At 30.7% G+C, this 16,922-nt stretch overlaps 3 protein-coding genes across 5 annotated transcripts; 2 read left to right on the forward strand and 1 right to left on the reverse strand.

Moving 5' to 3' along the window:
• Positions 1 to 5,225: 5,225 nt before the first annotated feature.
• On the forward strand, positions 5,226 to 7,257 carry LOC145969948 (splicing factor C9orf78). Its single transcript, XM_083096286.1, has 6 exons — positions 5,226 to 5,465; positions 5,574 to 5,682; positions 5,770 to 5,915; positions 6,005 to 6,223; positions 6,690 to 6,823; positions 6,898 to 7,257. Exons 1-6 carry the CDS (start codon positions 5,344 to 5,346, stop codon positions 7,059 to 7,061), a joined length of 894 nt encoding a protein of 297 aa, XP_082952412.1. The 5' UTR covers positions 5,226 to 5,343; the 3' UTR covers positions 7,062 to 7,257.
• Positions 7,258 to 7,470: 213 nt separating this feature from the next.
• Syx7 (syntaxin 7) lies at positions 7,471 to 10,292 on the forward strand. 3 transcript variants are annotated; one of them, XM_083096288.1, is made up of 6 exons: positions 7,471 to 7,627; positions 8,348 to 8,470; positions 8,543 to 8,612; positions 8,671 to 8,845; positions 8,921 to 9,145; positions 9,240 to 10,292. In XM_083096288.1, exons 2-6 carry the CDS (start codon positions 8,362 to 8,364, stop codon positions 9,483 to 9,485), a joined length of 825 nt encoding a protein of 274 aa, XP_082952414.1. In that variant the 5' UTR covers positions 7,471 to 7,627; positions 8,348 to 8,361; the 3' UTR covers positions 9,486 to 10,292. The 3 variants fall into 3 exon arrangements, with proteins under 3 accessions (XP_082952414.1, XP_082952413.1, XP_082952415.1); XM_083096287.1 differs by lacking the exon at positions 7,471 to 7,627 and adding an exon at positions 7,634 to 8,014; XM_083096289.1 differs by lacking the exon at positions 7,471 to 7,627 and adding an exon at positions 7,634 to 7,937.
• A 927-nt stretch (positions 10,293 to 11,219) lies between these two features.
• LOC145969947 (methyl farnesoate epoxidase) lies at positions 11,220 to 16,019 on the reverse strand. Its single transcript, XM_083096285.1, has 8 exons — positions 15,897 to 16,019; positions 15,388 to 15,639; positions 14,974 to 15,262; positions 13,532 to 13,764; positions 12,982 to 13,193; positions 12,621 to 12,707; positions 12,174 to 12,315; positions 11,220 to 11,990 (listed from the first exon to the last, which is right to left on the reverse strand). The coding sequence occupies exons 1-8, from the start codon at positions 15,985 to 15,987 to the stop codon at positions 11,707 to 11,709; spliced, it is 1,590 nt and encodes a 529-aa protein (XP_082952411.1). The 5' UTR covers positions 15,988 to 16,019; the 3' UTR covers positions 11,220 to 11,706.
• Between the last annotated feature and the right edge of the window lie 903 nt (positions 16,020 to 16,922).

Here is a 16,922-nt window from a genome sequence, read left to right on the forward strand (position 1 = left end):
GTGTGTGTGTGTGTGTGTATACACATCTTTATTATTTAACATTTTTATTCTTATATATATATATATATATATATATATATATATATATATACATATATACAGGGTGACCCATTTTAACTTAGGCAGCCAAATAACTCGAAAAATAAGCAAGATAGAGAAAAATGTTTTAGACAAAAGTTGTATGGTTTCGAGGGGGCCATAAGATGGTATCATTGGTTTGACCTTGAAGAGTCATTTGAAGGTCACGTGAAGGTCACTTCAATTTTTTTAAATGGAATACCCTATATATTTTTGTACATTCTTGTAGCTTATTTCGAGAGCTTTCCAAAACACTATAATTAAGTACCTTTCCGTTAAGTACTTTTTGAGTTATGATGCTTGAAATAATTTCTTAATTTTACATAAACCGTAAAATATCTTGTAAAATATTCATTTTTCGATTATCTTACCTTAATACTTTTATGTACAAAATAATGAGAGGAATCAATTGGTGTAAAGAAAACACATAGTTGTTTTTAAGAAAAAATATGGAATTGTTAATTGCAAATTACATATTTTTTCTTCGAAACAACTATGTGTTTTCTTTACACCAATTGATTCCTCTCATTATTTTGTACATAAAACTATTAAGGTAAGGTAATCGAAAAATGAATATTTTACAAGATATTTTACGGTTTATGTAAAATTAAGAAATTATTTCAAGCCTCATAACTCAAAAAGTACTTAACGAAAATGTACTTAATTATAGTGTTTTGGAAAGCTCTCGAGATGAGCTACAAGAATGTACAAAAATATATAGGATGTTCCATTTAAAAAAATTGAAGTGACCTTCACGTGACCTTCAAATGACTCTTCAAGGTCAAACCAATGATACCATCTTATGGCCCCCTCGAAACCATACAACTTTTGTCTAAAACATTTTTCTCTATCTTGCTTATTTTTCGAGTTATTTGGCTGCCTAAGTTAAAATGGGTCACCCTGTATATGTGGGTGGGGGTATGTGTGGTATGTACGTATGTATGTACGTATATATGCATAAAAGCGATGCGAGAGTTACGTGAGGAAGCGAGAAGGACGAGTGAAATAAGAGCGAACGAGATAGAAATGTAAAGCCGTTACGTATAGATGGCGTTAATTGAAAAGCCGGTAACTGCCGCCGCCTTCATGTAACGGGTGGCAGTGAAAGCTGGCGGCGCCAATATAACGCGTGTGCGGAGTCGCACAGCTCTCTCTCGCCTCCGAATAGCGGAATAAAGAAGTCTTTCAAACTGTGATCAATAAAGTATATATATTTAATTAAAAGAGTCTATTCCATCCGTCCGGTTTCTCTCGTCATCATCCTCCTTCGACGAACAATTCAAATCTGGTTGACGGCAGCCGCGGAATTAACATAAATTCAGAGCCATCCTGAGTAATAGCTTTCAGAAATAGCACGAACAACGAGAACTCGAGCTCGAGAATCAGATTTTTCTTGCGCGCTATTATTTTCCTCTCGCTCGCTCCTATTACTGTCTCGCTCGCTCCTATTACTGTCTCGCTCGCTCCTATTATTGTCTCGCTCGTTCTTGTTGCTGTTTCGCTCGCTCTCGATTCTTGGGTCCGCTTATCATTCCGGGCTATCTATCACGACTGCCAAGTGTGACAGAGAAAGCAAGACCATGAGTAGAGAGCGAGCGAGATGACCTATCATCAAAGAGTTCCGAAGTCTCTTACAATCGGTTTCTTCGCTTCCTCTCCATTCGCAATTCACGAAAAAGTAAACATCTTATAAAATAAAAATTGAAACTTTTATTTTTAATTTCATCGGTTTAAAAGTAATTTTAATGAATTAAAGAGATTTTTGCGATTAAAATGATATCAAACACGACGTAAATCGGGTAATTTTTAATTAGTCTGATAATAAAAATTTTATAATTATATTTTATAATTATATTTAACTAAATTTATACGATTTATATCGTGTTTGATATTATTTTAATCTTAAAATTCTCATTATTCAATTAAAATTACTTTCAAATGAATAAAAAATGCATTTAATTTTTTGACATATATTCGTGAATATTATAAATGAAGTCTCGTGTAAGAAACTTCGGAATCTGCGACATCGGGAATTTTTTCATTATTTATAATAATACACGACTTTAAATTGCCATAAAATAAAAACTAAAGCTTTGATATTTTATTTGATCTTTTTGATTAAAAGGGATTAATGAAATTTTTAAAATTGAAAATTATTCTAATAAAATATTGGGTTTAATATGATTTCAATCGTAAAAATCAATGTGTACATGTATATAATAAAACTCTTAATTTCTCATAATTATAATTTTATTTTAATAAATTAATAGTGTCTAATTTAAACTATAATTTTGAAAATAAGACTACATTGTATAAAATGTTGCATTGTACTTTACTTAATTTATCTTACTGAACATAACTTTAGAATTAATTTGATTTTTACGATTGAAATCACATTAAATCCAATATTTTATTAGAATAATTTTCAATTTCAAAAATTTCATTAATCCCTTTTAATCAAAAAGATCAAATAAAATATCAAAGCTTTAGTTTTTATTTTATGGCAATTTAAAGTCGTATATTATTATAAATAATGAAAAAATTTCCGATGTCGCAGATTCCGAAGCTTCTTACACGAGACTTCATTTATAATATTCACGAATATATGTCAAAAAATTAAATGCATTTTTTATTCATTTGAAAGTAATTTTAATGGAATAATGAGAATTTTGAGATTAAAATAATATCAAACACGATATAAATCGCATAAATTTAGTTAAATATAATTATAAAATTTTTATTATCAGACTAATTAAAAATTACCCGATTTACGTCGTGTTTGATATCATTTTAATCGCAAAAATCTCTTTAATTCATTAAAATTACTTTCAAACCGATGAAATTAAAAATAAAAGTTTCAATTTTTATTTTATAAGATGTTTACATTTTCGTGAATTGCGAATGGATAGAGGAAGCGAAGAAACCGATTGTAAGAGACTTCGGAACTCTTTGATGATAGGTCATCTCGCTCGCTCTCTACTCATGGTCTTGCTTTCTCTGTCACACTTGGCAGTCGTGATAGATAGCCCGGAATGATAAGCGGACCCAAGAATCGAGAGCGAGCGAAACAGCAACAAGAACGAGCGAGACAATAATAGGAGCGAGCGAGACAGTAATAGGAGCGAGCGAGAGGAAAATAATAGCGCGCAAGAAAAATCCGATTCTCGAGCTCGAGTCCTCGTTGCTCGTGCTATTTCTATCTTGCTCGCTCCTATTACTATCTCGCTCGCTCCTATTACTATCTCGCTCGCTTCTGTTATTGTTTCACTCGCTCTTACGTACTCATATACTGTCATGTTCATCTCGTTATCAAGCCTGCCGCTGGCAAGCGATGACAAATTGTGACAAATAAATAAGTTAATCATTTTAAGATATATTTATAAGGGTATGCGAGTAATTTTAATGGAATAATAAAAATTTTGCGATTAAAATAACATCAAACACGGTATCAATCGGATAAATGTATTTAAATATATATAATCAAAATGTTTATTATCAGACTAATTAAAAATTATCCGATTTACGTCGTGTTTGATATCATTTTAATCGCAAAAATCTCAATAATTCATTAAAATTACTTTCATATCGATAAAATAAAAAATAAAAGTTTCAGTTTTTACTTTATAATCTCGTAAATTGCGAATGGATAGAGGAAGTGAAGAAGCCGATTGTAAGAGACTTCGGAATTCTTTGATGATAGGTCATCTCGCTCGCTCTCGACTCGCGGTTTCGCTGTCGCTCTCGCACTTGACAGGTCGTAAAGATAAGCGGACTCGGCTTCCTCGCGAATGTAAACATCTTATAAAATAAAAACTGAAACTCCTAATTTTTATTTTATCCATTTGAAAGTAATTTTAATGAATTATTGAGATTTTTGCGATTAAAATGATATCAAACACGACGTAAATCGGATAATTTTTAATTGGTCTGATAATAAAAATTTTGATTATATATTTAACTACGTTTATCCGATTGATACCGTGTTTGTTATTTTAATCGCAAAATTTTCATTATTCCATTAAAATTACTTCTATACCCTTATAAATATATCTTAAAATAATTAACTTATTTATTTGTCATAATTTGTCATCGGCCGCTTGCCAGCGGCAGATTTGATAACGAGATGAGCATGACAGTATATGAGTACGTAAGAGCGAGTGAAACAATAACAGAAGCGAGCGAGATAGTAATAGGAGCGAGCGAGAGAGAAATAGTATGCCAGGCTGCAAGAAAGACTCTATATCCAAGCTTCGTTGCTCGTGCTATTGCTATCTCGTTCGCTCTTATTGCCATTTCGCTCTCTCTTATTACCTTCTCGCTTGCTCACATAACTCCCGTATACGCTATACACGCGCGCGCGCGCGCACACACACACCCACACACACACCCACACACACACACACAGATATATGTATATAAAACTTTGCTCACTTGAAATATCTACGCTATTTTTACAGATATGAAAAAATTGTAATTACGAAAATTGTACGATTAAAAGGACCATGATATGCTAGTAATATTATTTTCGTAAGTGGAAGCGTTTTAGAAATTTCAAGATTATCTTCATATTTTTTAATGGAACCATCCTAATTTTTTTATATAAATCGATTCTTCGCAATATTCCGTGTAAAAAGTTATAAAGATAGTATAGTCAAAAATTGAACAGTTAACGAGATATTTGATTCTTTAAGTTGACATAATTTTATATAAATTATAAAATATCCGATAAAATGTTCATTTTTCGATTATTTTACTTTAATAATTTTATGCATAGAATAATAAGAGGAATCAGTTAATGTAAAAAAAACATATAATTGTTCTTAAGAAAAAATATGTCGCTGCTCATTGCAAATTCATATATCAAAAAAAAAATTATATATATATATATATATATATAGAGAGAGAGAGAGAGAGAGTGTGAGAGGATCGCAAATTCGTCATTTCTCATTTATATTAATTTATTTGATATACGTAAGCATACCTTGCTATACAGCACTGGTGCTACCGACATTTTGTGCACATAGCACGGAATAGAACCAAAAATTGTGCACCTTATATGTTACCCTCTGAGAACATTCGTGCACCTTGGCTTCGTAGTTTAGGTGCACGTTTTTAAGGTTCACAGAGGGCGTATCGCTTTCAGGGATCACCTAAAAGCGGGCCATGACACCTCTCATTCTTCTCTCTGTTTAAAGTGAATGTGCTTATACGAAAAATAAATAACAACACATAAATTTCTCAATGTTAATTTTGACTTGAGAAAACATGGATAACAATGACGAGGAGTCCCATAATATTCAGTTTAAGAAGAAGAAAAGAAAATCACTAAGGAAACGTGAAGTTCTGTCAGATGACAATGACAGCGAGGGTGAAAAAGTATCTGTCAGGTATATACAACACACACACACACACACACACACATTTCCTATATTATATTAATTAAATATCAATAGAATAGAAATTATTCTGATTATAAAGAGGAAGATTTATTTCAGAGAGAAAGTCGAAGAGATGAAAATTATCCAAAAGCTACGTGAAAGACCAGCAGGTATCAATGTTGTTGGTTTAGCTCTTGGAGAAAATGGTGCATCTGATGTTATAACGGTATATATGCATACATAGTGAAATTAAAACATAAAACATGTGAAAAATTGTGATATAAAAATTAATAACAAGTTTATGTTAATTTAGTCTGATCCTTTCAATATGAAAACTGGTGGAATGGTAAATATGGCTGTGTTAAAAAATACAAAACACAGGCCAAATGATGCGTATGAAACTGGCATTGGAACACAATTTAATGCAGAGACTAATAAACGCGATGAAGATGAAGAAATGTATATAGATTTATTTTTATTATATATTGATAGTATTGAAAGAGAATTTATATAGATGTATTACAAGCTAATATAAATACTGTTTTTAGGGTTAAATATATAGAAGAGGAATTATCAAAAAGGAAAAGTAAAAATAATGATGATATGGCAAATAGTACATATAATGAAAAAGGATCATATTGCTCTCCTGAAGAAGCAGCATTACGTGCAGTACCAGGACATTTAAGACAAAGTTCTGCTAATCGTAGCGAAGAAATGCTTTCAAATCAAATGCTTTCTGGCATTCCAGAAGTTGATCTTGGTATAGAGTAAGTATTTTTTCATAATTTAGACTCGATGAAAAGTTGACAATAGTGAATATTTAGGATAAAAATTCTCTTGAAAAATCTAAAACAATAACATAAACAATGGAAACAATAACAATAGAATTAACATTAGCATAAAAATCAAAAATTCTTCATAGCTTTCAGATAATTAAAACAGAAAATGTTTTGATAATACATACTTACAGAATTTATTAGAATAAAATTGTTTGTATATCACGAAATATTAAATAATAAAATTTTAAAAATTACCTTAAAACTTACATATGTATGTTATTTTGTCACTTAAGTTATTTTTTCTAGAAAGGAAATTTCTTCAACAGGTTTATTTATATTATAGAGAGAAAAGAGAGAGAGAGAGAGCATTTAAATATATATTTTTATTATTTAAATATAATTTTAAAATTATAAGTTTTATTACAATTATTTTTAAAAATACAATAACTTTCAGGGCTAAAATCCGTAATATTGAAGCTACAGAGGAGGCAAAATTAAAATTACTTTGGGACAGACACAGAAAGAAAGATGGACCGTCGCAGTTTGTTCCTACTAATATGGCTGTAAATTTTGTACAGCACAATAGATGTACGTGAATTTCTATTCATCTAACAAACAATTGTTTCAGAAAAGACACAAATTATTTATAATTTTAATTTCAGTTAACATAGAAGATTCGGATTTCCAGAAGTCGCAACAAGAATCGGACGACAAGAAAAAAAGCTCTATTAAAGAGGATATTCGCGGCAAACGAAAAGACAATGGAGAAAAGGCGACGGATGATTATCATTACGAGAGATTTAAAAAGCAATTCAGACGATTTTAAATTTAATTATTTGATGAACTAATTGTATTTATATATCTTTTATCTCCGTAATCTATACATCAGCTGTATTAAATTGACTTTAAAAAAAATAGAAAAAAGTAATATAAAATATTATCGTATAGAAAAAGATTTTTGTGACCGCTCGAAATTTTTGTATATTATATTCAGTCAATATTTTACATATTTATTATGTGAGTGTGTGCGCATGATACATAAATATGATGAAAACTCCCACATCCATAGTTTAATAGAAGATTATAGGAAAAAGAGAGAGCGATATAATTATAAAGTCTATCTCTCACTTTCGTTCTTGTTCTTATTCTCTTTCTCTCTCTGGGATGTAATCTACTTTGCAAGATAAGTTCCCCTATTCTGATTGGTCAATGAAATGCTAGCGCCAAGTGGACTGTCCGATAAAAAAAACGAAAAAAAAATCATAAATACCGGTTGAAATCATATGTGTGCGATGTTAAATTGATAAATTTACTTCCACGAAGATCCCGTCCATTCTGTTGCTGAAACTCGAAACTAGGAACCTATAAATTCGATACGTTTGCGGCGACGAGGTTCGTTCAAGATCCATCCCGGCGTTATTGATCAACGCGAGAAATTTTTTTCAGCATTTCAAATCATTACGGAACAATCTCGGAAGAATCCTTTGAATCGCGCAGTGCATATATATGTGTATTATATCGCATACATATGCGCGTGAGGCATCGAGAGGTGGAATTCCTCGTTAGTATGGCAATTTTGTGAGTCATCGCGCAAACGTATTGACCCACTCAGTCGTCACTAGTAGTTTTGTTGACAAGTAGCATTATATATCAGGTGATACAAAGGATTCCGATTGCCATTCATTAAGTATTGCTATTTCATGTGAGTTTTATCAGATTCGTCGCCAGAGTTTCATCGAGTATCGAGGATCAGCTGATACTATCGTTCGCAGAAAATTGGTTAGTTGCATTTAAAGTCATTCGCGTGAGAAAATTTAAGCTCCTTGCACAATGCTAGGAAACAGGCAATAAGAACAGAAATAATATTTATTCTCTGCTCCTATTGGCGAATATTTTCTGTTCCGCGTATTTATTGGTGAATAGTTTCTATTCCTTATTTATATTGCCTGTTGCCTAGCATTGTGCAAAGGACTTGATTGGAATTTCTGTAGGTCATGTGCTGTCATGCTCGATCATGTTCTGGAACCTTGCTTTAAATTAAAAATTACTTACTAATACAATTATGTCAGTGTATTGTATTATCAATTAAATTTGTGTGTATGTATAATTTAGCTAATAACGTCGAAATGGATGCTGGATTCTCCTCGTATCACAATGGTGGCCCTGCTCGAGAGCAAGATTTTGGCAAGCTGTCCCAGACTATTGGTACTTCGATACTCAAGATATCACAGAATGGTGAATATCGAAACAATAGAATTGATTTGAGAATTGTATTACGAGGTATTTACATTGATGATTCTTTCGCAGTGTCTTCCATGCAGAAGATGGTCAATCAGTTGGGCAGCTCCACTGATTCTCAAGAACTCAGGAATCAACTGTAAGTTGTAAAATACAAGGAGACCAAAATCAATAGTTAACGAAATTTTATCTTACAGGCATCAGATACAGCATTATACACAACAATTGGCAAAGGACACTAGTGTCCATCTCCGAGATTTAGCTGTATTAGCGAATAACTCTGGCTCTACGAGTCCTGGAGAACAAAGACAGCGAAAGATGCAAAGAGAGCGTCTGCAAGATGAATTTACAAGCGCATTGAATTCTTTCCAAGTAAATATTGACGTGCATTTTAATTGTATTTTATTCGTATTACACTTTTAATAATTATCATTTATGTAAACTTAGGCTGTACAAAGGTTGGCTGCTTCGAAAGAAAAAGAAATGGTCAGAAAGGCTAAGGCTAGTGCGGGTATTGCACCATTCGGGGAAAAGAAACAGGAGACGCTCATAGAATTACAAGACAGTAGAACATATACAAATGATCATCAAAAACTACAACAGGAACAACTGCAGGAACAAATGAATTTACGAATGTTGGAAGAACAAGAAGCTAGCATAAGACAGTTGGAGGTGAATATTTTTTTACAATTACCACAAAAATATACATGCAAATTATGTTATTTATCTTAATATATAATAATTATGTTATTTATCTTTTTCACAGAGTAATATTAGCGATATTAATCAAATATTTAAAGATCTTGGAGCTTTAGTATATGATCAAGGAGAAGTTATCGATTCTATAGAAGCTTCGGTCGAAAGAACTGAAGTATCTGTCAGCGAAGGTGCTTCTCAAGTGAGGCAAGCAAGTATCTATCAAACTAAATTGCGTAAAAAGAAATGTATTCTCGTGCTGATAGCAGCAGTCGTATTATCGATTTTGATCGGAATCATAGTTTGGCAAAGCTAAATAGACATATATATATATACAAAAATAAACAGTGTACAGCATGTTGGAGTATAGTGCGCTATAAGAGACTGCTATTTGTGAATACAGTTGCAATTGCAGGATATTAGGCTGATCAAATTCTTAGGGACGTTCTTATCTAATCTTGCTTTACGAGTATCCAAAAAATAGCGTCATTATGTTAGATATATATACAAAGAAATGGAAACGTGTCTTATGAATTGGATCCTAATGGTGTTAACTATAAGTGCAAATGCTCCGATTTGCGAGTGGTTTTAATGGCATGTCTAAGATTGCCACAGTCCATTTATATCTATTTATAGTTTCATTATAAAATTTCAAGCATAATAACCAATATTATATAACATATGTATGCACGCGAGTATGTGAAGTTAGGTAATTTAATGCGATTATAATATATAATATAACATAGATGTGCGCGTGTGTATGTATGTATATCTAATACTCTTATATGGTGTAAAGTATGCTTGTTGTTGATTCGATACTCATTCTGCAATATCTTTAGTATCGAAGTATGCCTGTTATCTGATTGCGAATTTAACTGTGCATGTGCTTGTAAAATATCTCAAAAGTTATTTCTAATTGAAACTCTGACGCGAATGATTGAGAGTGCGTGTGTATGTGTGTTATAACATTTTAAGAAAGTCAAAAGATTTATGTAAGTTAATGTATTATATTCATTTCAAAAATATTGATTTTAGAAAAAATATAATAAACAATATATAGCAAAAGATTACAAGCACACAAGCTTGCTATGTCTTGTGTGAATATTTTTCTTTTAATATTTAATTTTATCATACATTGATTACGTTCATTAACCAAATAAATTATTAATAATTAATAAATATTTAATATAGGGACCATCTTATTGATATTATTAAAATTAATTTATATATTTTGAAGTGTATATATATATAGAAACTTTGAATTCACATTCTCTAAAAAAGTATCTTAAAAAAAATTGTAAAATTACCACAAAAAAAGTAGATAGATTTTCTTTCCTCGCTCACCTTCCTTTCATTGATTTCTTTTATATTTATAATATTTTAGACTATATAAACAAATATTAAAATATTTTTCTATAATTAAATTTATATCATATAAAGTGTTTTTTACAGTATAGCATAGTGCAATGAGAGAGAAACGAGTATATTCATCGTTTTATATTTGAAAAATCATATACTTCATGTTAACAGCAATAACCGATAATTTGAAAGGGAAAAGACATGCTTTTTTTTAATTAATAAAAATGTTCTTATTATCTTATAATCACACATAATTTTAAGTCTTTTAACTTTAAAAACATCAATTAATAACGAGAAATCTTTCTTAAAAATATATTTATATAATTAATAATAACTTTTTTTTAAACCAAATGTATTATCCAGTAAGCACTGTTATGTTAATATTATTGTATAAAAACAATAAAATGGAATGTAGCAAAGTAAATGTTATTAGTAAATTTCTGATTAATTATAATTTTATAATTTTTATAATTTCCATTCATAAATTTAACCTGTAATACATATATGTTATATATATCGTTGTTACATCATAGTATACTTGATAAATTCATTTTGATCATATACTATATACAATTATTAGCATACATATATAGTTGGTAATCAAATAAATAAAATAAATTATATGTATTTAATTTATAAAATTCAGGAGATTTAATTTATATATATAAAAATTGCATTTTTTGCTTTAATTAGACAGTAATAAATTATTTCCCACTTCAAATAATTTGTTTAAATTTTGAATGCTTTGTTAGAAATTATAGTGACAATAAAAAGATATATTTTGGATCTTACGTAAATTTACAGATTTATATATATGATTTGTATTTATGTATATTATAATATATATGTATGTCCTTTTTTGTAGGCTTTGTATTCTATTTTATAATAAAAATTAGAAATACGAGTTAGTTAAATTTGATTCTATCGCATAGTAGCAAGTGAAAGAACACGTGTGTATGTAACAATTATATTGCAATAATATTTTGTTACATTACTATTATAATTTGTAGCGAAAGTAATCATTATAATTGACACATTGTATATTTTACGTGTTATACGTGCAGCGTGAACTAATGTTTGTCAAAAACATTTGTAGCTATTACAGATCTGGCGCAATGTTTGCAAGTGACGTTTATTGGTTTTACCGGCGCGCGAAAGTTTGACTTTTACGTCTCGTTTTACGAGTTCGACGAAACCGATCCCGCGCTTCGCCGAAGTCCAAATGGATGGTCATCGCGTATAAAACAGGCTCGTTGCGTCTCCGGCACCCGGAGATCTTCGAGAGGTCTTTTCGTGAATTTAAGATAATACGGCTTCGGCGACAGGGTGAAGCCGTCGTAGCCTCTCAGCTCTGGTTTATCGTGATCGGCCGGGAGTTCCATGTCGAAGTGATGCACGACGTTGGTGAGGAACATGAACAATGAAGAACGAGCTAGCTGTTCACCCGGACAGCGTCTCTTGCCTTGAAACACGAAACAATATCACCCTCATTGTTCTCGCAATTATTAGTAATAATTGTGAGAAAGCGCGAGGTGCGTTGATTATTTTTACGCGCACCTTCATCGCAAAGCGTGAAATTTGCGCGATATAGGGACAGAGAGACAATGGCGAAAATACTCGCGATTTCGCGCCGCCTCAAACTTACCTAGGCCGAAAGGTAAGCTGTAGTTGTTGCGACGAAATTGGCCCCGTTCGTCTAGAAAACGTTGCGGACGAAACACTTCCGGTTGGTCCCAGTACGCTTTATCGTTGTGAGCGCTATAATAGTCGAAAATCACAAACGTGTCCTGCAAAGAGGATAATTTTCTTACAGAATGCAATTAATACTTAAACTCGCGGTATTAATCAAATTACTCGATGTTATATGTACGAATGTAATAAATATTAATTTTTTTTTTTATCCGATTCAACATAGTAAGCTCGACAAGAAAATCGGTAACAAGGAAATTAATTTTATGATATAAAATTAAGTAAATTGTACGTAGTTGATTTTGAAGATGAATAACAAGGAATCAGATTAGAAATAATAATTCATATTGTGTACGATTGTACTGATTATATTTATAAACAAAAAAAAAGAGATCTTCATTACCTTAGGTATTCGATATTCGTTTATGAAAACTTCCTCTAAGGTCTTGTGAGGTATGCCAAGTGGTGCCAAAATCAAATATCTTTGTGCCTATATTATATGTATATATCAATATATATCAATATATAAAATATAAAATATATTAAATATAAAATATGTTAAATATAAAATATAAAATAAAATATAAGTGAAATATAAAATATAATAAACAATATGTAGCAAAAGATTACAAGCACACAAGAACGTATAAAAAAACCAATATCGATGTATTTATATATTTTCTCCGTTATTTTTCTCTTTATTTGTATATGATGATTAGCTATTTTATCTTTTATCTCATCAATTTTTCGTATCAATCAATTACCTCGGCTAAGAAAGCTTCTGTCATCGGTAAAAATGGCAAATCGTCCTCAGTAGGAGCTCTCGATCTACCGACGACGTTGTCCAATTCAGTTTGAAGTATCTTCAACCATTCAGGGTTTAGTGACAGAAAGAGAAACGTAGTCGTTAATGTATCGATGGTCGTTTTCGATCCGGCCAAGAAGAGATCAAGGCATAATACCAATAAATTCTCACCTGGGGACGTGAAATACACGTCAATCACAAAAATCAAACTTTTATTCAGAAAAGAAATTTTTAATCCAATTTAAATATTTAATCCAATCGCGATATATCGATATATCGATTTATATCTAAAATCTCAGTTATTTTTAAATTCTATTTTTATTTACTTATATAATCTTTTAAATAGGAATTTTTATTATTTATTTATTTACATATTTAAATTTGAATTTATTTTTATATGGAATCTTGTGAAAATACCTGAAGCGAAACTTCATTCCGCGGAATTGAAATTAATCGATCGGCTAATCTTTATTGATATTTTTATTCTTCTAGATCAGGATATTACTTACGATCAAAAATAGTATTTTCATCGTCATTCTTATTCGAGATCTCAAAAAGAAACGCGTCAATAAGATCGCGCGGCTGGTTGGGCGGTTCGCTCTCGTGCATCTTAATTTCTTCGTCAAGAAAACTCCATAGTTTCTCGAGGATCCTCATCAGTTCATTATATCCCGATAATTCTGGGATAATGAAACGTAAAAAGGGCATCTGCGACATTACTCCACCCAGGATGTCCATTAATCTTCGTAAGTATATATTTCGAAATTTAAATTTAAATAGAATAAATTATACAAGGTGCTTTGTGAGGAAATCGACAAACTTCTAGAATGCGGAACTTTTAGAATACGAAACACATCCGATTGATCCAGAATGTATTCTATAATTCATTCCGAGCACAAAAATTCCGATACACTGTAGGTCAATTTGGCTCAGTTATCGAGATAACAGGCAATTTTATTAACATTATAACACAGACAAAAAATACTAGATATTTATAATTTCTATTACGTGCATATTATTCTCTAATTAAAATGTTCATTTGTAAATATGTTGCTCGTTGTAACAGACTACTGTCAATTAATTTAATTAATTATAAGTTCAATACGAATACTATCGGTGGCCTCAATTTTTCTATTAATTAATTGTAGGCGGGCCTCTGGTTTACTAAATAAATATTTAGAGTGAAACACTACGTATCTAACGGAAACTAGTGCTTTAAACAAAGAGGGGCCGTTGTCAAAAATTTATAGTCATTGACAAGAATTGAATCTTCATATCCCTAATTTTATATCTATAACTGAACCGAATTGATCTATAAACTGAACTTTTTTGCTTAGAATGACCTCCAGAATACCTTCTAGAAATTTGTCGGATTCGTCGAGGAACACCTTATCACACAAAAAAAAGGACATTCTTGTTTTGAAAATATATTTAGTTTTAACATGGAAATCTTGAAATGAGATTATATTGCGTTAATTTAAGAAAAATATAATTGCTTGAATAATTGCTTACTTGAATGAAGCCAGTTTATATAGTTCAATCAAGAAAAATATATTCTTATGATTTAAGATTTAATTTTCTTGAATGGAAAAGAAACAATGTTAGATAGAAAATAATATTTTTAAATCAAAGATTATAATTTTCTTAAAGTAGAATTAAATAATTATATATTCTTGAGATGATTACAATATTAAAATAAGACTATAATATTGTTAAAATTTAAAATTATTAAATTCTTCTAAGAAGATTATAAATTGTTGCGTATATATGAAACAATGAACGCGTTAGTTTAAGTATATAAGTTTTGAATTGACACTTATTTTTTTTCTGTGCAAATATTAGTATAATACATATGTTATGTGATCAAAACAAGTTCATGTCCCATAATATCAAAAATAATACATTTATGTTATTTTATTAAACTCTGCGAGAGATTTTCATCCGCTCTTACTTGAAGGCATCGTGAGAGACCTCGAGCGCTTGTTGCAGTCTTTCATCTTCGTAGCCGAATCTGTGCCCGGCAATCATAAACCATAATGAATTAAGGACTGCGACGTCAAATACCGTCTGCATCAGCACCGCGCCGCGCTCGCTCATCTTCTGGAGATGATCAACGAGCTCTTGAGCCTCGAAGACCAATTGCTGTTTCATAGCTGACTGACCTATACCGAACGCTCGCAGGTGTCGCATCGTGAATTTACGACACTGCGACCAAGCGGCACCATCGGTGAACAATAGACCTGCGCCAGACAATGAGAAATACGAAAATCTCATTCTCTACGTAAGTCAAGAGCGCGTGAGTAGCTTTTATATGCAAATTGAGACAGTGGGAATTAATTTTTTGAGTTCTGTTGAAATAACATACCTTTTCTCTTCCCAAACGCTCGTACCCTGAAGAAGAATCCGTCCGGTCGGCCATTAAACTCATCGCGGAGAATGGCTTTCTTCACCAAATCGTACGTCGAGATTACTACTATCCTTTGATTTCCGAGTTTTAGTCCTAATATTGGCCCATACCTACCTTCCAGTTCTTGCAGAGCCAGATGGATGAATCCAAATTTTAAACGTAATCGCATAAATATCGGGAAACATCCCAACATTGGTAGCCATGTTGGACCTGTATGATTAATATATTCATAAATGAGGGACGCTTTATAAATATATGGTGAATATAAATCTCGTTTCTCTATTATTCTATCTATTATTTTATGTTGAAAAATGTAGAAAAATGTACAATAAATCTATAGACATATTAATTAAAATCATGTAAATTAAAGCACAATTGCACTAACGTTAATATCATCCAGATTAAACACTTCAAGACATCGGATTTTCGAAAAATTATATCATTATTGACTTATTTTGTATACTTACCAGGTGGATAATTTTTTGGTTTGGCACAATCACAAAAATAATAGAGGCAAATGAATATAAGAAGGAAAAGAAGGATCGTTAGGTACAGCATCCTTAAGTGCACTGAGATACTTCACGCTTCGTATCTTCTGTCGTAGTACTTATATGAGCATGTTATATATAAAGGCATATGGTATATATGTGTGTGTACGTGTCTGTATATGTATTCGTATTTATGTGTTAACAAAAACGAACTTAGTGCTACCTCGAGATACTATCAACGTGACAACCTATGGCCCCCACGAACAAAAAAAAATATCTTTTTATGCTCCATCAACATCTCGAAACGCATGTTTATACGCTATTATATACGATGAATAGTATGTAAATTATTTTTTATTTTATATTTTAACTAAAATTCCACGCATTTATCTCCTGACAAAAAATTGGTGCTAATGAAAAATATTGTTGCTGCAAAACTATTTTAGAAAACTCATATATATAATAACTTTTCTTCTAAAATTTAATGAAATTGTAAGAATTTAATATATTCCCTTCTAAATTTATAATAATTAATATTTTCTTCTAATTAATATTTTCTTCTAAAATTTAATGAAATTGTGAGAATTTAATATATTTATATTGTATATTATATATAAGCACAAAATATCATTTTTTTTACAAAATAAAAAAAATATTAAAAAAAGTTATTTATATGTAAATATTTTAATTAAAAACTAAAAATATTAATTATTTATATTTTTCTATAAGAATTATATAAAAAAGGACAAGATTAAAAAAATGTTACTATATTTGTGGGATTAAAGACATCAATCAAATTCTTTTTCCATTGTTTTTTTGCTGCAAAAATATAATTACAAATAATTAAATACAAATTATTAAATTGCATCGCCAAAAGTTATCAGAATACGATCTTTTATTTAAGTATAAAAATTTTACAACATTCTCAATCGTAATTTCACGCAAAAATTGAGTTAAATGATACATTTCTTTCCATCGTGAGAAAAACATATATAAAAGAGAGAC

This window comes from Camponotus vicinus, unplaced genomic scaffold (genome assembly GCF_025532165.1).
Source record: "Camponotus vicinus isolate PSW18456_S1 unplaced genomic scaffold, iyCamVici1.0 SCAF_4, whole genome shotgun sequence".
Classification (NCBI taxonomy): Eukaryota; Metazoa; Arthropoda; class Insecta; order Hymenoptera; family Formicidae; genus Camponotus; species Camponotus vicinus.